Raw genomic sequence first — 27,385 nt, 5'->3', positions numbered from 1 at the left:
ACAACCAACAGGCACAGAATTCCAGAGAGGAAGTCACTGAGATTGGGAAACGAACTATTCCTAAAGGTGCCAGAGAAAACCAAACTCAGAGTAAACCGGAAAAGAAGAGAAGCCGGAATACGTCATTTGGAGTTAGGGGCAGTGAATACACCAAAGTTTGGAGTATGGACTAGAAGCGGCGGGTCGTAGCAGATGGAGGCGGTGAGAAGTTTAGTGTTTGTCGGGACCGTGCTGCTCGGAGTGACGGGCGCGTTGGGCAGAGAAGGTGGGTAACTTTCGCCGCTTTTTGCCTTTGCCACGATCCTACTTAAAGAAAAAGAGACGCTCTGTCTACATTAAATATACAAATGGAGGATATGGGTAATGTTTTCGCGAATTTTGGAGATTCAGCTATGCCGGGGGTTGATATTTCAAGCTAGGACCACATTCCTCCGTGAGTCCACAGCCCTCGTCACTCAGTCACTCCTGAGGCTCGTGGGATTTATGGAGCACTGTTGAGGAGGAAAAAAATGGCACCTGTCAAAAAGTATTTTATGATTTACTACCAGGATAAAAACTTATTCGCAACAACTTGTGTCACGGTTTTGTTGCACAAATAAACATTGTAGTAGTAATGGGTCAGAAATATGAGAACCTGCTTTGCAGCTTAGGAGACAGATACAAGCACTGGGTGACTGGGTGCGCGTGCAGGCGGACGTTAAGCTGGTTCGCTCGGAGCGTAAACAAAAACAAACCAACAACAATAACAGGCAGTGCATTGTGTGCCAGGGATCATGACGATGTCAATTATTCACTGCTGGCTCCAAAGAGGACATTGTCTGATAGAGGGCTACTTGTCACACTTGGAGCTTGAGTGCATGCCAGTGGTTGTTCTACTGGCATGAGCTAACTGCAAAGTAGTCATAGCACACAAGAGCTTTATTTTGAAGTTTAGATGTTGCTCGATCAAATGAACACTAGTTAATATGCTGATTAAAAAAATAAGTAAAATCCACTCATTATTAACATCACTTCTTCAGTTTGTCACTCTACTGTAAATTCAGGTAAAATAAAAGATTGATTTGACAGTTAGTGCTTTTGATCTATTTTTCTAAATTTGTCATTCCCTAAAAAGAAAATAAATTCATCATCATAACCCCATTTTATCATAACTTGTAATATTTATTCAATAAAATAGAGAAATCAAGTCAAAAATCAATGAACAGGCTAAGCTTTTAAAAAGCACTTAATATGTCACACAGTTTTTATTGATGTTTTCCTTTCTGATGCTCTACACTGTGCTGGATAAATAGGTCAGTCAGAGGCTTTTACACAATAACCATGATGTTGAATTAGACTTCTAAAAGGATTCATTGATGATTGGCAACTAGAATTGGTAATATAAAGAAAAAATGCTGTACCAAAGAGTCATTGTCTGTGGCTACCCCCACCTCCATCATCAGTGCTACACACGCCAACAAAGCCAATAGTCACAGGTAAAGTGATTTCAAAATACAGCTGCATTGTTGCTGGGAACAGGTTGGTGCACTTTGCTCCACAGTGTCAATCTCTGAAGCATCTGAAAAACAGAGCGCTGTGATTGGCTCGTGTGCTGCGACTTCAGTAACGCATCAAGTGGCACAAGTAGATAATTCTTTACAGCTTTAGTTATGAAGTGTTGTTTATTTTAAACACACAAGGCCTGTGCATATCAACTGTCTGGCTTAAATGGTTATCAGCTGTTTTTCTTCCAGTGATCAGACAAAAATACTGAAACATTCTGTCTTAGTGTGGGAACATAGTTTGGTGTGTATGTGTGTGTGTGTGTGTGTGTGTGTGTGTGTGTGTGCGTGCGTGTGTGTATTCCAGAGGCCTTGGGGTTCATGCCCTTGTCACACTCCAGTACCCCCATTGAGTTAAACTCACAGCAAAGTGATTAAGCCGTTCTGAATGGCTCTCAGTTGCAGGTTAACTCGACCAGCAGTGCCTCACACATTGTGTGTCAGTGATCTGATCACCCTGAGGTGAGGCGGGGCCTTCAGTGGACAGCCTGTGAGGGGACTGTTGACACATATCTGTCTAAGGATGTGACATGCAGTTGTACAAAGGATTCTCAATGTCAATGTCTTAGTGTCACAAATTGACTGACAGGTCCCCCTTTTTGGAGCAAACCATTCACAGTAACATAAACTTGATTGCACTGAATTTTACAGACATGCAGATTCTACTTTGGAGGTTTTTATTCATTTTAACTGCATCTGTCATTGTTTTTCACCCCTTTGTCTTTCTGTGGCCTATACAGCAAGTTGCTCTCTCTTATCGTTGAAGACATTTGGATGTCATTGCTCACCCCAAAAACATTGTGAATAGGACTACAAAATATGTTATTATTATTATTATTATTATTATTATTTTTATTATTATTATTATTATTATTATTATCATCATTAATAATAATAATAATAATACAATTATTATTAATTTGTTTAATGAGAAAGAGCAGTTAGCATCCACTTTTCAATAGAATGCAGCATATACAGTTAACTTCATACTTGACAATGCTATTTTTTAAGGTAATTCAAAAGTGAACCCTTCACTCCATTGCGTCAGATTAAATTTGGCCTTATAGTGATACCCTGGGATGGAACAACTTGGGTCCTATTACAAAGTTTAGGGCAGAAATTACCCCTACAGCAGTGTTTTTGTGCAGCAGAAGCCCAGAGCGCTCGCACCAAACACCCCCTCCCTGCTCCTCTGCTGGTTTCCTCTGCACTCAGACGGGGACATATTTTACTTGACCAAAAACACAAATAAATGGACTCCCACCGAAAAAATCTGATATTGGTCTGCAATTTTACAACAATTTTACATTGTTGTTGCATAATTCGTCCTGGCAGACTACCTGCGTTTGTTTATATCTGGCACGCCGCACACGTGGACTGATACACTAAGCGGCGAGCACCTCGTGGCCAGCTGTGGCTCTGCAGCGGAGGTAGCGCCGCTTTACAACACGATGAGAACTAGAGCCTTATTTAGTGGTGGTTTTGTGTGAAAGTAACACGCTGAAATTTCTCTAAATAAAGCGTGAATGCAGACAGATATCAGATTGTTTTGGTGGGAGTCCGTTTATTTGTGTTTTTTATCAAGTAAAAATTGGCCCCGTCTGAGTGCAGAGGAAACCAGCAGATGAGCAGGGAGGGGGTGTTTGGTGTGAGCGCTCTGGGCTTCTGCTGCACAAAAACACTGCTGTAGGGGTAATTTCTGCCCTAAACCTTGTATAAAATAAAGTTTCAGCCATACAGATTATGTCACATCTTAATCCCACAAATGTCATTAATGCACCCATAAATGTCCTGCTGAAAAGAGACAATAACTCGGTAATGCCAGAAATTATTGCAGTGATTGGCGTTAATTATCCCACAAAGACTCCAGCAGCAACAACTATACACACATAACCGTGTTTCTTCATTGTAATATAGATTTTTTGACAGATTTTCTGCCAAACTGTTGAACAGATCTTTTCCAGCCTCCCTCAGAACTATTAAAAGTCTTCCCCATGTCTTTTTAATGTACCCTGTATTTTCTGATTCAAACTTAAGTTTGCCATTGTAATGGTTCAGATTTGGTCTCTAAGAATATGATCTTCAGAGGTCCTGTGGACTTTAAACTATAAAATGAAAGTGTAGCCATGTCTCAAACGTATTTATGTAAAGCTAAGCAATTAACTGGAGGAAACAAGTCTCAATTTCTTCCAATTGTAAAGTTGTTGCCATAACAGGTGCTGACACATTGTACTGGTTACATGTTTGAAGCCAAGGCATGTGCAGAAAGCAATCTGGGTGGTTGTGCTGCATGTTTGATGTCTGACCCACTCTGCCTATGAATTACACATGTAACTTACTTAGGCTGATGACATAAAAAAACAGATTTTAATCCTTTCTGCGATATTTTTTATTGTTAGAAAATACAGGAAATACAGCAGAAAATGCACACATTAGCTTTCATATTCTATAGTATCATTTTATGTTGTATTGTTTGGATCCCAAAGTCTGTTTTTGACTTTTTAATAAAATCCTCCTTGAGCTGATGACGGGGGCTTTGACGCCTGTCACCAACTTTATTTTGATATGTGCCATCAGCTGCTGTAATTTAAAATCAAACCAAAATCATTTGTAATCATTTGTTTCCGAGGCCTATTGTCTAAACTCATTGGTTTAATAACTTCGATGATAACTGGGGATGCAAAAATTCACCCCTGTCCAGCTGTGTGCTGATCCAGGTTGTTTTTTTTTTTGTTTGTTTTTTTTTTAAAAAGTAATGAAATAACAGAAACAAGAGGTGAAAAACTATTTTTTGTAAACATTGCACAACAAATAAAACAAAAACAAACAAACAAAAAAACCAATAACTAACTCAAACTGTGTTGTGAGTTTACAAAAGTAGTTAAAATGAACTTAAGTTAGAAAGGATAAGGAGCCCCCCCCCCCCCCCCCCCCCCCAGAATGGAGCTAGAGCAACAATGGAAGAAAAAAAAATCCTTTGGCCACAGGGGGCGCCAAAATCAACACATACCAAGAGCTCCTCTCTACAGCTTTAATAGACAAAATGCTCTCAAGCCAACTTTGTGATGTTTCTTGCAAATTTATCAATAAAATGGTAGATTTTACTTTTTTGTTTTGTTTTATTAACTTGAAAAATTCCACAAAATTTTACTCCAGGAGATTTCCAACTTTTCTCAGAGGAAAAAGTTTGCAGAAGCACCTCTTGTGCAGGGGTGTTGTGTGTATTAGTGTTTATAGCCTCTGCATGACAGCTGAATGAGTGAGGAGCTTGCGTCTGACGGTACAGTGTGAATCCTGTTCTGCTTGTCTGTTGAGCAATACCTGTTTTTTCATCCTCGGCTGTAGAGCGAGAAGGGGCGAAAGAATGTGTTCAGGGAGGTTAGGAGAAGTCTGCAGCTCATGCAAGACGCGTTGCTAGGATTAGCTCTGCATCAGAATACAGAGTGACATGTAAAATCTGCAGGATCACACAGGGACTGAGAAAGTCCTGATGGATCAGGTGTTCTGTTTGTGTTTGGCTTTGGAGGGATCTGGTCTATTGAAAGCAAGTCCAGGACAGAAGATCCTTTGGGTTGTTCTTTCTGCTGGATTCTCTAATGGGGATCAGTGGAGCTGCTGCTGTAGCATCACTGCTGCCGCGTCCCTGTCATTTAGCGTATACACTTTTCAACACATATACACACACTCCCTCTGCTACCTGGCACATGGCCACGTACAGGTGTGGCATGAGGCTTGCTTTCAGTTTGCAGACACTCACTCAAGCAGCACATCCGCACATGACACACTTTGAAGTCACTCACTCAGGAAGCCAGACCAGGATCTAAACAGTAACTAATCGTTTTTGCAAGATGCAGTAAGTTGTCATTAAAATAGCAGTAAGCTTGAAACTCAGGGAAACAGTCACTAAAAAAGCTGAAGTGAAAATGAAAAATCAGGGCAGTGGAAAAACATTTGGCTGTGCTTCCTACTATTGATGCAATCATAATGAGACTGAAAAAAAGACTTGAATTTGGAAGCTTTACGCATCAAAGTTTAAAGTAAAAAAAGAAAAAGGATAGAAAAGCAGAAGAAAGTGAAACAGATTGAGCTAAAAGCTAAAACACAGGCCAAGCTGTTTTTGATGATGTTCATGTTTGCTCTGTTTGTTGAGGCTGTAGTTGGTGGAGGTGCACTGGTAGGACATTACAAGAAGTCACAAACAACACGTTACAGACATGTCTTAGGGCACTGGGTACTAAACTTTAGTACAAATTGAGTTTACAAAGTTTGTTTGTCGGGTTACAAACAGTAGCGCTACATGACTACAAAGTCACTTTGCATCCTGCAAAAAGTTTTTCTTGAACAAAGAAAAGTTTTGAAATCCATCGGTTTGCTTCCGAAACAAGTTTGACACCTTGACAGTGAGTGATAATGCTCATGGGAAACAGAGTCTTCATCCCCGAAAAACGCTACCAATCCTGGCTTAAGATATTACAGCAATCAATTCCAAATAGATCGTCCTCACAGAGCCTTTAAGATGAAGCACTGGAGTACTTGCTTCAAAAAAAAAACTCCAGTTTTCAAAGTAAGTTTTAAAACATCTAAACATGATGCCAAAAAAACTAATGTTTAGCTGTGTACTTACAGGTGGGACAGGGAACTACTTTAGCACTGATGAAGTTGGTGAGCAGTAAACAAAGTGAGCGTTCTTCATTTCAAATATTTCAGAGTTGAGCTGATCATATGGCCAAATGTGTTTAAGTGGAGAGTCATCATCCTTCCCTGTTGTAGCTACCATTACCTTTGCCTGAGGTGACATTTACAACTCATTGTGTTCAGCTCTGGAGATCACAATGTAAAGATATGGATACACTGAATGTGGACTCTCTTCTTTTATGTCTCTCTTCTTGTTTTGATCCAAAAAACAGACAAAACATACTTTTTTTGATCACATTCATCCAGTGTTGCCAGATTGCAAAAATGCATTGGGTGGGTATATAATATTTGGGCTGCTTTTGCCAACATCTGGCGGTTTTTTACATTGTGGAAACAGCACAACATACTGTTATTTTATGGTTTAAAAACTGTACAAGTACAAAATTCAGTATACTTCATTCACTCGTATTATATTCAATTAAAAACACATTTATTTGCAGTGAGTTATTCAGTCGCTATCAATGTCGCCATAACAACGTGACGTCACATCAACAAACTAGTGTAGTGTGCCGATGCAGAAGCCCGCGCACTCAGCTTGGGTCTGGCACTGGGATACAGGAGGTGCATTTTTTCCACATTTTCTGTGACATGCACTGTTTGTAATAATACAACTTGCCATTTGGGCTTAAATGTTTAATACTGTAAACTACTATACTGTAATGCATTTGAATCCACGTTTATTATGTTCATGAATTTCCCTTCGGGGATCAATAAAGTATATTTTATCTTTATCTTTATTAAAATATTAAATGTTTTCATGTGTAAAACACTATTGGGCGGGTTTTGGAACACGATTGGGCGGAAATTGCTCAACCAAATCTGGCAACACTGCATTCATCCCGGATGCTCCATCCTTTGATACTCTCCATGGTCATCTTTTCTCATGATTGCACTGCTCTTTCTCTCCAAACTACCTCGACACATAATCTCAGATTTTTTTTTTTTTTATTATTATTTTTTTATTTTTACCAATATCGATATTGGTAAATATCGGTTATCGGCCATAACAACAATATTAACATTGGATATCGGTATTGGCCAAAATTTTTATATTGGTAATCCCTACCTAATAGATGGTTATAAATTGAAATTTTTGTTAAAATATCTGGAAAATTGGAACATCTCTTAGAGCAAAGGTCATCAACTACTTTTGTGAAAGGGCCTAAAAAGAGCAAAAAGTGCATTTCCACATGCAACAGCTACTTTTCAGAGGGCTGTTTTAAAAAAGATTAAAGATCATCACTGAGGTATTTTTCAGTAATATTCTGGGGGCTGGACAGAAAGCTCTTGCGGGCAGATTTTGGCCTGCGGGTGGCCAGTTGATATTGATGATGCATGCAATTCATGGAAGTTTGTCTGCCTGCTGGTCTGATGATGACCCCACAAAGTCCTGCTCAGTGTGGAGAACATGCTGGGAAGTAAGAATCCACTTGTTTACCACAGAATCAGCTGAGCAGTGAAGGTTTACGAATACAAGTTGTTGTTTTTGTTGGGGAATGTATGTCCAGAGCGAGACACAAACATCATCTGTTAACCCTCGAGGTTCCAAGATGATGCTTGTGTCCAGTGTCTGAACTCCGAACTTGCTGTCTTAATACATACTGGTGTCATCTTTTAGATATGCAGCAGCACACATTCCTGTCAAATGACACTTTCCAGAGCTCAAAATTAGTCAGGACACAGCTGAGGAAGAAATGGAAAAGGGAACAGAGGGAAAATTTGGAGCTGAGCAGCTTTGGGACGGTTTGAAGTTAAAGTGAAGTAAGTGGGTTCAGGCAGAGCGAGTGACATGACAACCGCCAGTGAGACAGCAAAGTGAGTGATACAAGAGCGAGTATTTTAGGCCAGGGGGATGGAGGGGTGGGCTGCTCCTCACAAGGCCACACACACATTCACACACACACACACACACACACACTCAGGCGTTGCTGAGAGACTTTTGGAGAGCAGACAATGTGGGTATAAAAGGAGAGGAAGCTGAGTGCTGGCCTTACACACAAATTGAAACAGAAATGGAAAATCTTCTCTGTTCCGGCACATTTACCTAATCCCTGAGCTGGAGCTGGAGCTGGAGTGTCCCTGTGTGTTTTTGTGGGTTTGGATTCCTGGGTTTTTGTGCAGATTGTAGAAATTTAAGGTAGTCTGTCTTCAGAGATCTTCCATCATACTGAAAGTAAAGACTGAAAGGATGACTCCTCTTTTAGTTTGACATGAAGGAATATTTTCCACAGTGACATCAGTGAAGGAGGCCGTGATTAGTCAGTGGATTTGATATACTCGACAAAAGCTGAGTGGGTGTGTGTTTTAAGCAGCTGCTTCATCAATTAAAGATTCATTTGATCCGAAGATTTTGATGCAGACTCTTTTCTTTGTTTAACATTCGTAGCTTGTTGGCTTGTCCGCAGTATCTTTAAAAGCTCAGCCATCACCAGAGAGTCTCACACGTGGCAGACGCACACACATGATAAGAGCATGTCCGAAGCTCAAATCTCCTGAACTTCATCACCCCCCTCCAGTCTGACGGCACTTCCTGCTCCTCTGACGATGTGTCCGAGACTTCTTTTCCCTGAAGGAGGGACGGATATAGCATGAGTGAGGAGAAGGACTGTGGGGGTCTTCAATCAAGAAAAGTGGGCTGACTATTGAAGGGTTGTTGGAAAGGAGCCAGAGGAAGTCATTTATAACCTCAGCAGAGGAGGGACGGCCCACTGTGTGTGTGACTGCCTGCTAAAGCATGGCAGCTATGTGCGTGTGCATGAGTGTGTGTGTGTGTGTGTGTGGGTGCTAAACAACCCCCATGAATTGTAGAGCTGTATGACCCTGAATGTAATGCTGTGTGTGACCCACTGTGGGGAATCTGTGCTCTCTGCTGTCAGTGGAAAATATACCATACACACTCAGGGACACACAGAGGCAGCGCAGATGTTGTGTTTTATACAGACACATTCAGGGCCACAGTCAAAATATGTGCAGTCCAAGTCCTTACAGCCAGTTTTGAGTTTCTTCACAAATATTCTGCCAAGAGAACTAGAGGGATTAACAGATTTGTTAATTAGATGTACATAATATTAATGAGATGTATTTGTCATCACAATCAGTGGTTGGGCTGGGACGATATGCTATTATTGCAATTGAATTGGGATTCTGCGATTTTTAGTTTGCTTTTTTTAACACCAGACCATGTGAAAAAGTTAAATGATGATAATGATAATGTCTATAGACTGTATCAGGAGACATATTTACCCATAAAATGGACATTATGTGAGTCAGAGAGAAACATTTCACCCTCCTTTGGAGAAAAGTGGTTACTTTTTTCCAACCCAGTTTATAAACAAAGACTGAAATAAAGAATTTGAATTAGAAAAAAAAAAGATTTTCTGACAAGGAGTCCCGATTTTGATATTGTCTAACAAAAAACCCAGATAAATTGATTTGATGTTTTCTCCCACACCTAACCCGTGGTTATTATGTCATATTAAAGTTTTTAAAAATTTGTGATCACTTAGGTAGTCCACAGTGATGTGAAAGCAGCATGCCTTAACAAACCCAAAGCTAGGAACTTGGTTTCAAATTGTTTAAAAATGGGCCATTGCTGAAAACATTTAACAAATCAGAGAAAATGGAACATAATGCACAATGTTACAGGTTGTAAAGTCTTTAATGCTCAATCAAAAGCCAAAACCTCAACATGATGACAATACAAAACAGAGTAAATCAGATTTTTATAATGTTTGACTCTGGAACTGCCGTAGTGGTCATTTTGACCATTGCGATTTTATTTTCATTTTTTTGTCATAACTTTTCAAAGTAAAAAATATAACCTTGAGGGTCACTGACGTATCCCAGAAGTGTATAATTTGTGTTGTTTCATTAAAATAATTAATCAAAAAAAATGTATCTAATTAATTACAGTATTTGTAATTAATTAATCACATTTTAATCTCATATCTGCCTAAGGTCCCCAAATAAAGAATCTGAATTCTAGGACATTACAAAATCGCAGTTCATGACTAATCAAATGAATAAATGAAGAAGAGAAGATTTGTAAATCCACATTTTTATTGGTGATTGAATAAAACCTAAGTCAGGACATCTTGTCCAAAAACTAATGATACATCAGTCTGGAACAGCTTTGGTGAGATGAAAATCTTTTTACACAAGCTAAAAATAACTTTTTTTTTGTTGACTGTCCCGTCTTCAATTTTTTTTTTTTTTTTTGTGAATAAACTTGCAGTTCAAAGGCCCTAGCAAAAATTTGCGAGCCTCACAATCTTCACGTCCATTCCTGTTGTCACCTCGGCTTTGTTTGGTTTGATTAGCAGTGCATGTGTAAAGTGACGTGCCGCTGCCATGTACGAGTCCTTCAACTGGCTAATAATGAAATGTCAGTGTGCTATAATTAGTCTTGCCTGAATTTTTATCATGCACTCATTTGTGGTGTAATTAATTAATCTAATTAAAACAGTAAAAAATTGTTAAAAAAGTTTTAATAACATGTCTGCAGAGGATCAGCTGTGAAGGAACGCGGTTGCATATCTTGAAATCATTTCATGTTCATTATGCAGTTAATATATTTACAATTTAAAGAAATGTGTTATCAAACATGTTAAGAAATAATGCTGGTGTTGTTTTTTATTCTTTAGCCTTTTTGCCTCATCCATGACATTAGCTTGAGTTCAGTATCACCCAATATGGCACCCAGCAATGATGGGCCTCAAAACATTGTATCAGTAACAAATGAGTGACACTACGTCCAAATATTTTACAGTCTATGGTTTTATAAGCAGGCTTTCAAGTGTTATTTGAAATTCATCACAAAGAAAAACATTGTTTGGGAGCTTCTTGTTTAGTTAAGTTTCTCTTTACCTTGTACTGTTTTTTTTGCCTTTCTTCTTTTCATTTTTTTGTTTAGGGCTCATTTGATGTCTTTTTTTCAGTATGCCTGGGTACAGACATGAAGCTGGCCCTGCCCTCCAGCCTGGGAAACCACTATGAGACCCTGAGGCTGCTCTACACTGGCTGCCAGGTCGTCCATGGCAACCTGGAGATCACACACCTTCATGGAAACCCTGACCTCTCCTTCCTAGAGGTGTGCAGTTGTTTCTGTCATCACAAAAAGAAGAAGTCAGTAACACAAAAACTAAAGACTAATATTTTGACCCTCTGCATCTCATTATCCAGGGGATTGTGGAGGTTCAGGGTTACGTACTCGTAGCCCATGTATCAGTGAGTCTGATTCCTCTAGACAACCTCAGGATCATCAGAGGCAGCCAGCTGTACAACTCCAGCTACGCCCTGGCTGTGTTGGACAACACTTTGAATGGACAGGGGCTCAGGACGCTGCGGCTCCGTTCTCTGACAGGTCAGACTCTTAAATCAAAGTCCAGAACTGACCTGTCTCAGCTGCACTCAGGCTGTGACACTGTGTTTGAGTCACATCTGTTCATTCTCTATCGTTTTGTTTCCCCTCTCTTGCAGAAATCCTGTTGGGTGGTGTGTACATTTGGGGGAACCCTCAGCTGTGCTTCCCAGATGCTCAGAACATCATTTGGAGGGACACTTTGGATGAGCACATCAGCCCCACAAGGCAGCAACGACTGCAGCCTCGAAATCCACAATGTGAGGGGCAGATAAAACGAAATAGTACAAAAAAGGGCTTTTCATTGTCTTGAGGGGGAAAACACAAAACAGTTAAACAAACAGCAAGCAAAAGTACTTCTGAACAGTGAAAAGGAAAATTGAACAGTATTACATTCTGAGTGAAATTTCTTGACAAAAATAAAAAAAGGGTTTCAAACAAATTAGCTATCACTGCTTCAGAGGATCAAAATGACATTCCAGTTAACTCCATCTGTGTAGGGTTTCAAGCAAATATTTGTTTTATCCAACAGTGACTAAAAATAAAGATTCAAACACGGGCCCCTGGTCGCAGCAGATATCCAAGCCTTCCACTTTTGTCAAATGCCTGAGCTGTGGAACATCAATATACCAGAAGTAGATTGAGTGGGGCAGAAAGTTATGTGCAGAAAACATCGAAAAATGCCCAGTGACTTTCAAAATAAAACAACCTGTGTCAAAACAAGATGGTACTTAGCTTGACTATAACAACAAACCAATATATTGAGCAGAGCCAGGCCAGGAGTCAACAGGTTTGAGGTTTTACAGCCCAACATGAATGAAGAGAGACTTATCAATGAAGTGGGAAGTGCAGGGACTTCTTGGTCTCATGGTGCTGGACTGAACGCGTAGCTGGTGTGAGTTGGGGACACAGGGAGCCAGACCAGAGATGCAACTACTGTTTTCCCAGCATTATACTCTTGTTTTGAGTTTTTTTTTTTAAGTATGAAAGCATGAAAAAATACTTAGCGCCATCTATTTTCTTTTGCTGTCTATTTTTTATGGCTTAGGTCCAAGTTGCGACCCTGCGTGTGGTAAAAGCTGTTGGGGAGAAACTGCAGAGGACTGCCAGACCTGTGAGTAAATATTATGTGTGTGTGACAGTCACTTTACAAAATGAAAGTCTAGAGCAGGTGAATTATAAAAATCTTTTCTATTTCATCTCTGTTTAAAGTGACCCGTATTAAATGTGCGTCTGGCTGTCAGCGCTGCAAAGGCCCCTCATCAAATGACTGCTGCCACATGCAGTGTGCTGCAGGGTGCACAGGACCCAAAGACTCAGACTGCCTGGTAAACCACACAAACTCACGCACACCTGGGATATCTGTTGTGTTTTTATTTGTGTAGCACCTTTTTCACGCTAAGTTAACACACTTCCTTCTTCTATCTCTACAGGCCTGCCGTCACTTCAACGACAGCGGTGTGTGTAAGGAGAACTGCCCTCCACCAACAATTTACGACCCTGTCACCTTTCAGACCAAACCCAACCCAAACAAGAAGTTCAACTTTGGAGCCACCTGTGTGAAGACATGTCCATGTGAGGAGTTTTCCTTTTAAATTTACCTTTAGAAATAGCTGCAGCACAGCGCTCGGCGAGCTCCCCCCACAGCTCCATTGTCCACCTGATGATAAAAGCACAAAGGTCCAGGGTGTTTTTGATGACAGAAGATCCTGACAGTGAAGACAAGTTTATTTTAGCTGCTTATCCTGCCAAGATCTCCACATAAATTCTAGGAGTTCAGACTTGGCGATGGTGCAATCACATTCCAGCTTCTGAAAAGCTGTAGATTATCAGCATCCGATTTCATGTTGTTTCTGCTGTGGAGACATCCTCTTAATGCTCTCTCTGTGTTTGAAGATAATTATCTGGCTATGGAAGTGGCCTGCACCTTGCTTTGCCCTAAAGCCAACCAGGAAGTTATCACCACAAACCCTGATGGAAACGAGACACAGAAGTGTGAAAAGTGTGAAGGAGACTGTCCCAAAGGTGAGCATCTTTAAGTATATGTGGGTTTATTTTTAACTTGATGCATGTAATAGAGTACTTTGTGACAGAGGTTAATGCTGCTGCCTCTTTAAATGTCTGGAGACCATATTTGACCTCGCTAAAAGGTCAAATTTTTGTTGAACTTTTAACTCTGACCTACCTAAGTAATGTTTCTCACAGTGTCACCATAGCTTGAGTCAGAGTCAGAGTCTCAAGTTTCAGTGTTTGAGCCTCAGTCTTTGAGTCTGAGTCGAGTCTGAGTCACCAAAGAAAATATCACAGTAGAGTCTGAGTCGAGTCCTCTTCCCAGAGTTTGAGTCCAGGTCGAGTCCCCAATACCTTGGCCCAAGTACTGGAAAAATCCCCAGAGCAGGACAAAGGAAACTCGCCTGGTGGAACTTGAAGTATCTAACTTCTAGTTAGGTTGAGTTCAGTATGAGAAATGCTAATGTTTGACTACAAGTTACTGGCTGTGGACTTCCTGTGTTGGACGATTCTGATGATTAAGCAATGATTAAAAACAAATCAACTCAACCAGACCTCAGCTTGTTGAGTTACAACTCCTTCATATCTAGGCTTGAGTCCTCGACTTGAGTCTGGATGTATGGTTTCTGACAGCATGCACGCCTTTCTCACAACAGTGACTAAAAACAAAGAATTCCCCTGGCAGGGTTAGGGCAAGTCACACAATCTCAATCAGTTTCAATGAGCATGACAATAACTTCAGTGACTTATAATTGATCCAAAGTCACCAGATCTTTATCCGGCAGAGCACCTTTTGATATGTGGTAACAGCAGCTTGAATGTGCATTTTCAAATCTTCATCAGCTGCACTTTGATAAGATATCAACATGGACCAGAATGTTTACAGAACCTTGTTGAATTCACGCCACAAAGAACTGAGCTCTTATAACAACTGAGTTTCTAGTAGAGGAGCCATAAAGTGTAGCTGGTTTAAAGTCTGAAAGAAGATAAATAATATCACATGTCATGGCTTTACTCGGCATAATTTCAGTTTACCATACACCACATGTATTACTCAGTGCTCAAGGACAGGTTATTACTTTTCTTCTGCACATACTTAAGTCCTGAAGCATCACATGCTAACAGCTCTGCAAAGTGAACCAACCTGTTCCAGTTCCACATTGTTGTTGTTACAGCTGGTGTTGGACTAGAACGATAGATGAAACGTTTGTTGAGTAGTTTAAATGTACTAATATGTAATCATGAGACGAGGAAGGAGGTTGATCATTAATTTCTAATGCACTTAAAGACTTGAGTGAGCTAAGATAACATAGAGTGTACACTATTCATTAACATAAACAGCAGTCCAGGGACAGCTGCTTTCTCCCCATACTTTAGTACTCGTACATGTTTTTTTTCTCTTGTACCAGTTCCCTCAAAGGTTGTTGGTCATTATTTTCTCTGCGGTATTAAGTCAGTTCAGAGTCATTCATCATTTAAAGATAACTCCCTTTAAATGTTATGATACCATTCTTCTCACCTTTTTCAGTGTGCTATGGTTTGGGGATGGACAACCTCGGTGTCACAGACAATCATGGTATCACCATGGTAACATCATCAAATGTGGAGCAGTTTAACAAGTGTCGGAAGATATTTGGCAGTCTGGCTTTTCTCCCTCAGAGCTTTGCAAGGTAAGAAGCATCATTAAAAAAACACACACAGTTGTTCATTTAAACTGAACAAGTGTGTGCTCTTTAATAAACAAACAGCAGTTTGATTGCTAAAACTTTAAACTGCCACAGAGACACATCCCTTCTGATCAGCCCTCTAATATTTACATTCGTGGGAGAGTATTTGTGCAAGTTCAAGGAAAAGTTACCGGCCAAGCCAAACTCTCCAGAGAAAGCTACACGAGTGTACTTAAAACTGAATCTTTAGGCTGAATGAACTGCTTTCATGCATTTTAAAATATAAAATGTGTCATTAAAATAGAGGTGAAGGTGATTGTAGACTTTGGGTACATAAATGAAATGAAATGAAGTATGTAATCTTTGCTCCAGGAGCCGCTGCACCACACTGATCAAACTAGTGTGTCATATATAAAATGTTGGTTGCTGAGAGTAACACCATCTTCAGTTGAGATGTCAAACCCTAATAAATCCCCTTTTTTGTGCCATTCAGTTTACAATGAAAACATATAATGTAAACACACTCCAGCGATACTGTAATTTACCACAATGGAGATGTTAAAAAAAGAGAATGATGTTGAAATTATCAAGTTATTGGCTGCATTTTGCTGGAATTGTCAAAAACTTGATATGGTAATAATTCTCCAGGGACCCTGTGACCAACTCATCAGGCCTGACCCTCCAGCAGCTGGGTGCCTTTAAGAAACTGGAGGAGATCACAGGTATTTGTTGAGCCCTCCTAAAGCCTGTGTATGGAAAGAAAAAGTAAGATAGACTTAAACTGTAAAAAGACTTTCTAACTAAGTGTTTGAGTCATTCTGTCTGCTGTAACCATGCAGGTTATTTGTACGTCGAGGCTTGGCCAGAGGAATGGAGTGACCTGAGTGTGTTTGAGAACCTGAAGGTGATCAGAGGCAGGATGCTCTACAAGTAAGACCCTGCCACACTTATTTCTTTATTTTTAATGCCTATCTTCACTCTGCCGTTAATGAATACTGATCCCGTCCCACTTGTCTCTGACATTTGTTATTCAGCCTTTTGTTTTTGTGTGTGCCTTTTTTATTATCACTCCCTGAATCAGTTGGGTCAGTTTGTTCAATCCCAGAGTTATAAAGGCTAATGATTAGCCAAGACAGCTGCTGTTGACTTGTAGCGCTGGACAACAGTTCAGGTACATGGTATGCTTGCTTATTCTAGGTCAAAAAAACAAAAAAAAAACAAACAAACCCTGCCAAGGCCAGGGATCTGTTTGTTTGATCTTATTTGTTTTTTAATTTTCATTAATTTAAAGTTTGTTTTCTACCCTTGTATATTTAACTGACTTTTCACTGCATTTTTTTATTTACAATTACCATCCTATTTCTTGCTTGAGCCTTTGATTATTATACATTTTTTTCCTGTTTTTCTACTGTTCTTCTGTAAAGCACTATAAGCTGCATGCTTTTTGTACGAAAGATGAGAAAAAAACAAGTTAATTAGAATTAAATTTTTAACTATTACTTATTACTAATTTATTACTACTTAATTACTACTACTATTTATTTATTTGTTTTTTTTCTCATTTCCATCCAGGGGTGTGTTTTCACTTGCAGTCCAAAATGTCCACATCCAGTCTCTTGGGTTACGTTCACTACGCAGCGTTAGCGGAGGTTTGGTTCTGCTACACAACAACTCTCAGCTGTGTTACACCGATTCACTTCCCTGGGATAGTCTCCTCCATCCAACTCAGGGGCCCCACCGCATTGTTAGCCAAAACCAGAAGCCCCAACTCTGTGGTTGGTACACAAACAAACACACACATGCACACAAATGATCAAAGTGTAACACAGGCTGCACTTTGATCTGTCTGCTGTCTGACTCCTAGTTGATCAACTCTGCAAGGTTTGATAATTGTGATATTGTTGAAATGTAATTAAGCTGCAGAAATAACTTAAAATAAAATCAACAGTTCTAAATATTTAGACTTTGCAGACTGCTCCTCCTTTTTGAATCAGTTTCTCATTGAGATAGATTCAAACTGTGCAGCTTCATCCTGTCAAAGACTTCAGCTCTCTTGTGAAACAGACAAATAAACTCATGTTAACACAACCTGCAGTGTGCATCATGCTTTTTCCATCTTGTTATATTTTCAGTGGAAGAGGGACGTGTTTGTCACCCTTTGTGTGCAAAGGGCTGCTGGGGTCCGGGGCCCAGCCAGTGTGTGTCCTGCAGTACTTTCCAGCGTGGTTCTGAGTGTGTTGAGCAGTGTGACATCAACCAGGGGTGAGAAATTTAATGTGTCCTTTAAGTAGAGTGTGAGAGTGTATATGTGTGTATTAGAGTGTGTTGGGCTGCGCTTGAACTTAAGAACAGTCAAATGATTATCCAAATATTACACAAAACAAGTGAAGTTTGGAAGTTTTCACTATGACATCTTGGTCTGAAGTTTGTAAACAAGCAGAATTATGGATTTGGTATCAGTGCCAGTCCAGTTGAGCATTCAAAAAACATAAATCTGAATGTTTTTAACTTGAATTGTTCCTCTGAGTATTTCAAACAATACAAACAAGCTGTTATGGTGTGCCTGTTTGTCAGTAAACTAACAGAGTTTAGATCTTTTAAGGTTATTTTTTTCTAATGACTCAATGTGTCCTGTTTGTTTTTGTCTATTATAAGGAAACACAAAAAATGAAATGTGTAAATCACTTTCTGAGGTGCAGTGGGAGGTTTTGTGCTAAACTTTGTACTTTGGTACATGTTTATTGTAGCTATATATCAAACCAACAGACATTACAGTAAAATTAATCTTTTCCAATTCTTCACTCCAAAGTGAGTATTTTCAAACTGCTTCTTTGAATTTCTCACCGTTATGCATACACTGTGCAGTTGAGGCCTTTGCCGTTCAGGGAGCACCCTGTTCACGCTCTCTGATAAGCCAACATGAGCGGTTATTTCTGGCCAGGGGGCCCCCTTTCTAAATATGTGTGTCCTTCATGACAGCGTCAGGTGTTTTACCTCAAGCATTTAACAAATTCCCAGACTGTGTTGTGGGATGTAAAGTTTCATCCTCCTTGTGCTTGTGTTGCAGGGCAGTGCGTGAGTACACAGATGGGTCTTTGTGTGCTGCCTGTCACTCAGAGTGTCGTCCTCTCAATGGCTCAGCTTCCTGTCATGGCCCGGTAAGACAGTTAATGCAGCCGTCTGGCTGTCATGCTCATAACAAAAGTAGTAACCTAGTAGCCTTATTCATTTGTACTTCACATTATGGCAAACAAATCAACCTAACTAAAAGAGGGAGGAAAATACAAATTGAAGGGCCTGCATCCAATCAAGTGTTTGTATATTTATATAGATTTGCTCCTCTGTCACCAGGGTGCTGATCATTGCGAAGAGTGCAGAAACTTCCAGGATGGAGAGTTCTGTGTGGATCATTGTCCCAGCGGTGTGAAGGAGGATCAGCAAACAGTTTGGAAGTACAGCAATGCAACAGGACACTGTCTGCCGTGTAACACCAACTGCACACTGTCGTGAGTGGACACACTTAAAATACAACATTGCTCTTTGAAACAATTAACCTGAGCCTGCTTTTGATGAATTAGGCTTTGTCTTTGAGGATTACTGTGTAAGATATTCACAGTCAAATGGAGGGTCCTGATGTTCCTCATAGAGTTTTAGGACTCTGTTTTGTGACAGTGACAATCATTTCATGCTCAGCATCACTCTTTTTCAGCTGCACTGTGATGGACGAGAGAGGCTGTCCTATTGACACCAGGACAGGGTGAGATGCTTCTACTTTTTTCAACTTTTCCGATGTGACAGTGCAGAGCTTTGACCTGCTAACCATAGATCTTGATCCATTCTCTCCATATGCTCTCCATATTTTTCTTCTATCTTGAGCTGTCTGATACCCAGTAAAGGCAAAAATGCCTAAACTTACAGTATAACTGTGGGAAAATTGTTTATACATGTTGTCATTGCATTCAGAGGAAACTCACATACTGTGAGCTCAGAAACTCATTATGTTCACAGATTCACAGGAAACTTTCAGGTTCACAGAAAACCACTGCATATCCAATGGACTTTCTAGCTTACTTATCTGAAGAATTTACGAGTTTGCTAAAACTCTGTTTCATTTACTTTACTTACTAGAGAGGTCTGTTCACCTTCCATCATGGTTGTCATCCTTGAACATCTTCTTGCACGTCTGTGTGAATGTTTCTCTGATATCCTGAAGAGAAATTTCTACTCTGGATGATGTGTAACACAAGGAGAAGTCCCTGTCCCTCTTGCTACGTTAAATACTGTGTGGGATGTATTAGTGCATTTTGATGCATAACAACTAAGGGGTGGAAACCAAGTGGCTGTAAAGATGTTTACGGAAGAATCTGATCTACGTCTTATCTCATCTTAATCTGTCATAAGCAGAGCATAAGAGCTAAAGCATTTTAAAAAGTTGAGTAGCAAGCAGAAATTTTCTTAAAAAGGGAGAAACCACAAGCAGTGGCAGGCTGCAGAAAGAAAGAGAGAGATTGACAAAGACAAATTGGAGTCACGCCATGATGATGTTGATGATGATGATGATGTGGGGACTGAAATTCAAAAGCTGTAGCAGCTGAAGTCTGGCAGGCCGACGTGGCAGACGTAAATGTTAAACATTAGTGACAGACAGATAGAGGAACGAGGGGAACAGGAAATTAGTTTGCCAGTTCCCTCTGGCAGTCAAGGCCAAAGCAGTGTGGCTAAGAGCTGGTCCAGGCCTGAATCACCTTTAACCATTTGATTTATAGAGGCTGTTCAAAGCCCTGACAGGTCATCACGTCCATGCTGGTTTAAATCAATATCAAAATCTGGTTAATGTTTCCCTGCTCTTGATTGGAGGAACCTAAGCTGTGTTTGCTTTTTCTCTTTGTTAAGACCGGGTACCACCATTGCAGCTGCTGTGGGTGGAGTGGTGCTCTTCTTCATCCTGCTGGCTCTGCTTGTCTTCTACTTGAGGAGACAGAAGAAGCTGAAGAGGAAGGAGACAATGAGGAGGATCCTGCAGGAGCATGAGGTGGGTGGAGCACATTGGTGTGTGACGACGCTGTGTGGTGATTCCCAAGGAGATATGTCCTTAATTGTTTTAAACAAAATATAAAGTTAGTTCTCATGCTTATCTTGTTTGGTTGTTGTAACGTGATTGAAACAAACACTAAAGTCTGTTTGTTTTGGTGACAGCTTGTGGAGCCTTTGACACCCAGCGGTGCGTCACCAAACCAGGCTCAGATGCGCATCCTGAAGGAGACTGAGCTGAAAAAGCTCAGGGTGCTTGGTGCTGGGGCCTTTGGTACTGTTTACAAGGTATGAGCCAGTCCATCAGCTGTTGTTATGCAGATGTATATATGTTCTGTCAGGACAGTTACCTACAAAAACATCAGAATATATCCTCATATCTATTACACTCTCTTTCATTTTACAATATACAAATTAAGAATGACTCAACAATGGATGTTATACTTCCTCATTTTTCATGAAATCTGACTCGCAACAATTTTCAGCCGTCACAATACTTAATATTTTGGTATCCATTTCAACCACAACTTCTTAATTTTTTCAGATTGTAGTGTTAAAGCAAAAGTCAGTGTTTCCATAGTATAGATTTCATGAATAATTCCCTGCGAGTCCTCCAGTGTTGTTGTGTTGGGTTGTAACCACTTCCTTGTAACAGCTTTCCTCCTTCCTATCAATAATATCTGCATTAATTGTCTGCTAATGATTACGTGTGCACTGCCATGGTTCCAAAGTCCAGTGAGCAGATATGTGACAGTAGTTTGAAATATAAACTCCACATATTCATGAATGTCAAACCAATATGACAAAAGTTTTGGACAACCTCAAAAAAAAAATGAAAATGGTTGGCTAAATCTGAACCACACATCCTCCAACAATTTGCTCCACCACCTTGATGTTTCTTCTGGGTGGAGCTAATAAAGAATCTCATAATATTCTTCTGTCCAAACTCATGCCAAGTGTGTGAAGTTGTGCTTTTCCGTTGCATTTCTTCTGGTAAGTTTTCAATGGTTTTCTTGTGTTTCAGGGAGTTTGGGCTCCTGATGGGGAAAATGTGAAGATACCAGTGGCCATTAAGGTGTTGCGAGAGAATACATCACCAAAAGCCAATAAAGAGATCCTTGATGTGAGCAAAAAAAACAAAAAAGTGCATTTACATTCACAGAACACATTCACTCCAGTTTAAAACACCTTAACATGTGTGCTTTGTGGTCCTCAGGAGGCCTACGTGATGGCAGGAGTGTTTAGCCCGTATGTGTGTCGTCTGCTGGGAATCTGTCTGACCTCCACGGTGCAGCTGGTCACTCAGCTCATGCCATATGGCTGCCTTCTGGACTACGTCAGGGAGAACAAGGACCGCATAGGGTCCCAGTTCCTCCTCAACTGGTGTGTCCAGATTGCAAAGGTGTGTAAACCAGATCCTGGTGTCCCCTTTGTACTGGTTTAGTTAAACAAGCTTACAGTTCTGTTTGGATTAGTTGAAGTAAAAATCTATTTTATTCTACATGATGCTGATGCTTTTATTTTTCCTTTTCAAATTCATTTGGGTATTAGCCTGTCTATTTGAGGACACATGGAAATGTGGGTGATGGATCTGTGTGTATGTGTGTGTATGTTGGGTTAGGGGATGAGTTACCTGGAGGAGGTCCGACTGGTCCACAGAGATCTGGCTGCCCGCAACGTTCTGGTCAAAAACCCAAACCATGTAAAGATCACCGATTTTGGTCTGGCCCGTTTGCTTGACATAGACGAGACCGAGTATCACGCTGACGGAGGCAAAGTAAGGTTGACCGTGACTGTGAGAGCAACGGCATTGAAAAGTTTGCCTTCATCGTTGGCTTATTTGTGTGGTTGTTTCCTGATTTATGTCTCTAGGTGCCCATTAAATGGATGGCCCTCGAGTCCATTCTACACAGAAAGTTCACTCATCAGAGCGACGTCTGGAGCTACGGTCAGTATCACTCAAACTTCGATTTCACAGCAGCATGAAAGCTGCTTTCTTCTTTGTTCTGTGGTGTGCCTCAAGGCTCCATTCTGGGCCATTTATTGTTCTCACTTTACATGTTGCCTCTGGGGTCTATCATAGCCAGGCACAACTTAGCCTTTCACTGCTATGCAGATGACCTGCAAATCTATCTGCCTGTGTTCCCTAACAAAAGTGGGGCTCTTCAAACCCTAACTGACTGCATTGCAGACATTAAAATGTGGTTAGGGCAACATTTTCTCCCCTAAGATAAAGATAACACGGAGTATGTTCAAAGGACACAAAGGTAAAAACCCTTTTTAAATCATGCAGACCTGGAAAAACCATTCATGCTTTTATCAGCTCAAGACTTGACTACTACAGCTAGTTCAAAATGCTGCTGCACACTTTTTATCCAATACTTGCTGTTGCGAACTCATTGCCCCTGTTTTGTTAGCCCTTCACTGGCTTCCTGTTTCTTTTAGAATTGATTACAAAATGTTTCTTTTTGTTTTTAAAAGCCTTAATGGCTTTTCCCCTCCCTATCTGACTGATTTGGTGTAGAACCCCTCCAGGGCCTTACAATCCAGTTCTTGCTGGGAGTCCCCAAAGCAAGAACTAAACACTGGGGTGATGGGGCCTTAATGGTCGCTGGGCCCAAACTCTAGAATAAGCTACCCTCAGAAATACACACCACCACTGACGTTTGGCTTTTTGTTACCAAGGCTTAAACCTATTTATTCAGACTGGCTGTTCACACACAATAACGTGGTGAGATATTCTTGCCATCATAATTGTGTTGTATTGTTATTACACTGAATTTGAATTGTTGTGTCCTGATGTTGTTAATTTTATTCGAAAGCACTTTGGTCACCTTGTGTGTTGTAAATGGCTCTACTAATTAAATATGATTGATTTCCTTCACAGGGGTCACGGTGTGGGAGCTGATGACATTTGGGGCTAAACCCTACGACATGATCCCAGCGAGAGAGATCCCTGATGTTTTAGAAGGAGGAGAACGGCTCCCTCAGCCACTGATCTGCACCATCGACGTTTACATGATCATGGTCAAATGTTAGTAGTTGAAACTGCTACTGGATTAATTGTTTTATCTTTATTCTCAATCAAAGGTTGTAATAATATGGAATTGGATCATGGTGGTCTTTGTTTTGTCTTTGGTTAGTGTTGGAAATGACTGATTGACAGTTTGGTTTTATGTTTGGGTGGCAGGTTGGATGATTGACCCTGACAGCAGGCCGAGGTTCAGAGATCTGGTGAATGATTTTACTCTTATGGCCAGAGATCCACCTCGCTTCGTAGTCATTCAGGTATGAGTGTGTTTATAACGTATGCTGATGATGTTTGATTTGTAGTTCATGCAGCATAATGTTTGTTAAAAAACAAAACTGTTTGCTTTTCAATGGTTTTATTTCCTTTAAAAAGAAACTCATTACAAGCAGCCTGATAAATAAAGATGTATCCCTTCTATCTCTATTTTTCTTTCTCTGTTTTACAGAACGATGAGCAGATGAGCATGTCCAGCCCAGTGGACAGCCAGTTCTTCAGGATGCTTCTAGAAGAAGAGGGAAACAATATGAGGGAACTGCTGGATGCAGAGGAGTATCTGGTGCCTCAGCCAAACCTTTTCCCTAGAACTCAGGCAGATGGGCCTCAGAGTAACGGGCCATCCAGACATCAATCATACAGGGTCAGTGGAGCAGGACAGGACCCACTTTGTTACAGTGTCAGAACTTGCTGGCTAGTTGAGTTGAAGGCTTACACTTTAGATGAACACGTTCATTCATCACAGCTTTTAACTGTGTCTGAGTTTTACTGTCAGTCATTAAATTTTCCTTTGTGTTGATTTTTCTCCCACAGAGCAGAGACCAGGGCCTGGATATAGATCCATCCATCACTGGTGGTCCTCGGAGCATGTACTCATCTCTCAGCACCCTGGGCCGCAGCCAGTACCCAACCTTACCTTTAGGGGCCAGCACCACCAACAGCCCGTGGGCCTCTCAGTACCCAATGCTGGTTCGCAGCACCTCAGCCGGTGGCCAGTCTGACTCTGTCTTCCTGGATGGATCTCCAGAGGACCCCTCCATCCCCCCGGCTAGTCCTGGACGCTACTGCAAAGACCCCACCTACTCTAATGGGAGCCAGGGCGACCTGGAGACAGATGGACCGGTGCAGAATGGATTCCATCTTCCTAATCATCTTCATCACTCACTGCCCAGGAAGAGTCATGGTTATAATCATAACCATGTCCTGCCAGGTGAGACCTTTCGGACTTCTCTTAAAAATGCAAATATCAAGTTATGATTCAGTTTTTAATGGAACACTCCCAAATTATAACAGGAATCTTAAAGGTAGGGTCTGCAGGAGTATTCATTACTTGTTAGTAAACACAACATTCAAACTGAGCTCCTCCTCCTTGGATCAGTGCCAGCAGCAGCACACACCCACTGCCTCCTACCATGAGTATGTGAACACACTCACTAGCCCAGCATGTTAGTACAAGCTAGTCACAGGTATTTGACACATACCCGTTCAATAGAAAGCTAGTTCACATCACTCTTCGTCCCCTGCTGCTTTCCAAGTGCCCGAAAGTGAGTGGAAGTCGATTCAAGTTTAGCCCTAGTTAAGTAAAAAGCTTTATGTTTGGCGTTTCGTTTTACTTTAGTTGTGTTTTTCTTTCTCCGTGCAACTTCTGCTATCGTAGCTGCTTAGGTTAGCTTCCTCCACTCTCTACTATCAACAGGCAAAGTCACCTGTGTGGTGAGCACTGATTGGCTTTTGTAACCACACCTACTCTCCTCCCAGAAACATCCTGATACAACCAAAACAATCAACATACAGGCAGAACGGGGGTTGGGGCACACACAGACACTGATACACTTGTACAGAGGTTTAGAAGCGACGATTGAGCAGGATTATTTCTGTTAAAATTGACATTTTATGTTTTTTTTGGAGAATCCTGCAAGACCCTACCTTGAAGTTGAACTTGACCGATTGGTGGACTTCTATTTTGCACAGCTGGTTTAAGGGAAACACAACTAGAAAAAATAATAGGATCCATAATGAATCTGTCTTCCTCCACCTGTTTAGAATACGTCAACCAGGAGATTCAGGATCTCAGGCCAGGCATCCCTGAGCGACCCACTACTCTGCCTCGCAAAGGCTCCAGAGTAGATCGCCGCCTCCCTAATGGCCTGAGCTCCGGTCACAGCGTGGAAAACCCAGGTTATTTAGTCCCTTCAGGCTCCGGGGCTTCTACGTCACCGGCATTTGACAACCCGTACTATTTGGACCTTGTGGCCAAAGCCAAAGCTATTGCTGGGGCTGCAGTGCTGGATGGCCCAGAGACATCAGAGAGAGACGGGGGAGCGCCCAGGCATGTGAATGGGTTTGTGACGCCTACAGCGGAGAACCCAGAGTATCTTGGATTAGCAGACACCTGGAGTGGATATACCTGAGGAGGGAGGAGCGATGCAATGAACTCAAGAGGAGTCACAGGTTGCATCCTATGAGGAGTGAGAGAATTGGATGGAGCAGTTTGTGTGTGAGAAACGAGCGGTGAATGAGTCCAAGTGAGTCTCCTCCAAATATCAAGAGAATATAAACTGCTGAAATCACCAAACAACCCAGCTGTGATACACCATAAGTCAACAGTGTAGCATTAACTTGGTGTCTCTGGCATCATTTGTATTCTGTCCTCCTCTCTGAATGACTAAGTTGGACAAAAAGATGCTCATTCAGCCTGTTTTAAGACACAACTTGTCATTTACCAGAACTGATCATGGTACGAGAAACTCAGACACATTGTACTGGGTTAAAAAAGCTCTTTTTCCCTTCCTCCTTCAAACACAAGCGCGTGCCAATGTTTATCCACCACGTGAAGCAGCTCTGCATCCTCTGACGCTCCCTGTCGAGTCGATATGCCACAGTTTCCAGCTAAAGGTGAAAACTACACAGAGAGCTTCAACACAGCAAGCAATAGCGTGCATTGAAGGTGACACTTAGTATTCCAGTCACTTTCTCCTCTGACCTGATGGGGGTCTTCAACACACTCAAAAGCCATTTTGTTTTGGCCAGAGAAGGCCCTGCAGCCCATCTGGCCTGTGGACGTGCTGCCTGAAAGAAGGGCATCCTGTACGGAGAAGACAGAGGCATTGTGCTGTGTTGATGTATGTGGTTGTTAGTGTCCACGGCTGCAGCTACTTTGTGGTACGGCACATGAGATACGAGGTACAAGCAGGCGTTTTAAGCTAGGGGAGGAGTAAACATCTCAAAAACTGTGTTCATATGTAAAAGACTGAGGGGATGGGTGAAGTTGGAGCCAGCTTTTCAGGGATTGTATGATTTTGCAAAGACTGAAGGGAGATAAAGTACGTTTTAAATCATGCACATGGCACTACATGTCAGGAGACTGCACGTGCTGCCCCAGGACATCACATTAAGCCATCTGACGGCTTTGTACTGTGCAAGAAAGCACTACCAGCTCTGAGTGAGTATACCGCACTAGTGAAGAATGATTGTGTGTGAGAGAGTGTGTGTTGGTGCAACTAAAACTGGTTCAGTTGTTTGTGATTTTGTGTAAAAGTGTGCACCAGACGCTCGAGCTGAACGTGGCAGAAAACATTGCTTCGCTCGGTTTGGATAATCAATGCACGGCTCAAATTCCACTCAGCGAGAACACACTGGCATCCCAGTTAATAATCAACAGCATTTTTCTGCAAGAATTCATCTTTTTTCCATGAAAGCTGGTGCTGGGTGGGGGGAGGTCTACAGCCGGTCAAAGGAGCCATTGTCAGGCTCTCGAGTCCTCGTTGGGAAGTCAGCGCTCTCCCAGCTCACACATCCCAAACAAGCAGAGCTGTGGCAGTTGTAAGAAGTGTCGTTTCTGGCAGAATGTTGTTGGAGCTTAAAAGGCTCTGACAAGAAAACAGCAGACTGTTGAGTGTTGGAGTTGTGTCTAAACTCGCACCAACATTAAATTTAACTCTCAAACTTTTCCTCGTTAGGAAACTTTTTTCTGATCCTGACATTCTCATACGGGTTTTGCAGAGTTTTGTTTCAGAAATATTTCTATAACACTAAACCAGATGATATAAAAAAATGC

At 41.2% G+C, this 27,385-nt stretch overlaps 1 protein-coding gene across 1 annotated transcript; it reads left to right on the top strand.

The window, feature by feature from the left end:
• Positions 1–27,385, top strand: erbb2 (erb-b2 receptor tyrosine kinase 2). The gene is made up of 27 exons (XM_074662993.1): positions 1–265; positions 11,174–11,325; positions 11,418–11,598; positions 11,715–11,855; positions 12,644–12,709; positions 12,808–12,923; positions 13,029–13,170; positions 13,492–13,620; positions 15,134–15,275; positions 15,921–15,994; positions 16,112–16,202; positions 16,845–17,047; positions 17,405–17,534; positions 18,340–18,430; positions 18,624–18,778; positions 18,982–19,029; positions 20,166–20,304; positions 20,469–20,591; positions 21,328–21,426; positions 21,520–21,705; positions 21,925–22,080; positions 22,176–22,251; positions 23,191–23,337; positions 23,494–23,591; positions 23,780–23,971; positions 24,142–24,538; positions 25,372–27,385. The coding sequence occupies exons 1-27, from the start codon at positions 193–195 to the stop codon at positions 25,737–25,739; spliced, it is 3,915 nt and encodes a 1,304-aa protein (XP_074519094.1). The 5' UTR covers positions 1–192; the 3' UTR covers positions 25,740–27,385.

Source organism: Halichoeres trimaculatus, unplaced genomic scaffold (assembly GCF_033239565.1).
Source record: "Halichoeres trimaculatus isolate MK-OKI-2021-1 unplaced genomic scaffold, fHalTri1.1 fHalTri1_scaffold_23, whole genome shotgun sequence".
Lineage (NCBI taxonomy): Eukaryota > Metazoa > Chordata > Actinopteri > Labriformes > Labridae > Halichoeres > Halichoeres trimaculatus.
Note: the sequence above shows the minus strand (reverse complement) of the source record. Positions and strands in the feature narration are given on the sequence as shown.

Bases quoted from the DNA above. Each gene is read 5' to 3' on its own strand.
- erbb2 (XM_074662993.1), top strand. From the start codon at position 193: ATGGAGGCGGTGAGAAGTTTAGTGTTTGTCGGGACCGTGCTGCTCGGA. The intron at 20,592-21,327 runs GTATGAGCCAGT...CTTGTGTTTCAG, and splicing joins CCTTTGGTACTGTTTACAAG to GGAGTTTGGGCTCCTGATGG. The intron at 21,427-21,519 runs GTGAGCAAAAAA...TGTGGTCCTCAG, and splicing joins CCAATAAAGAGATCCTTGAT to GAGGCCTACGTGATGGCAGG.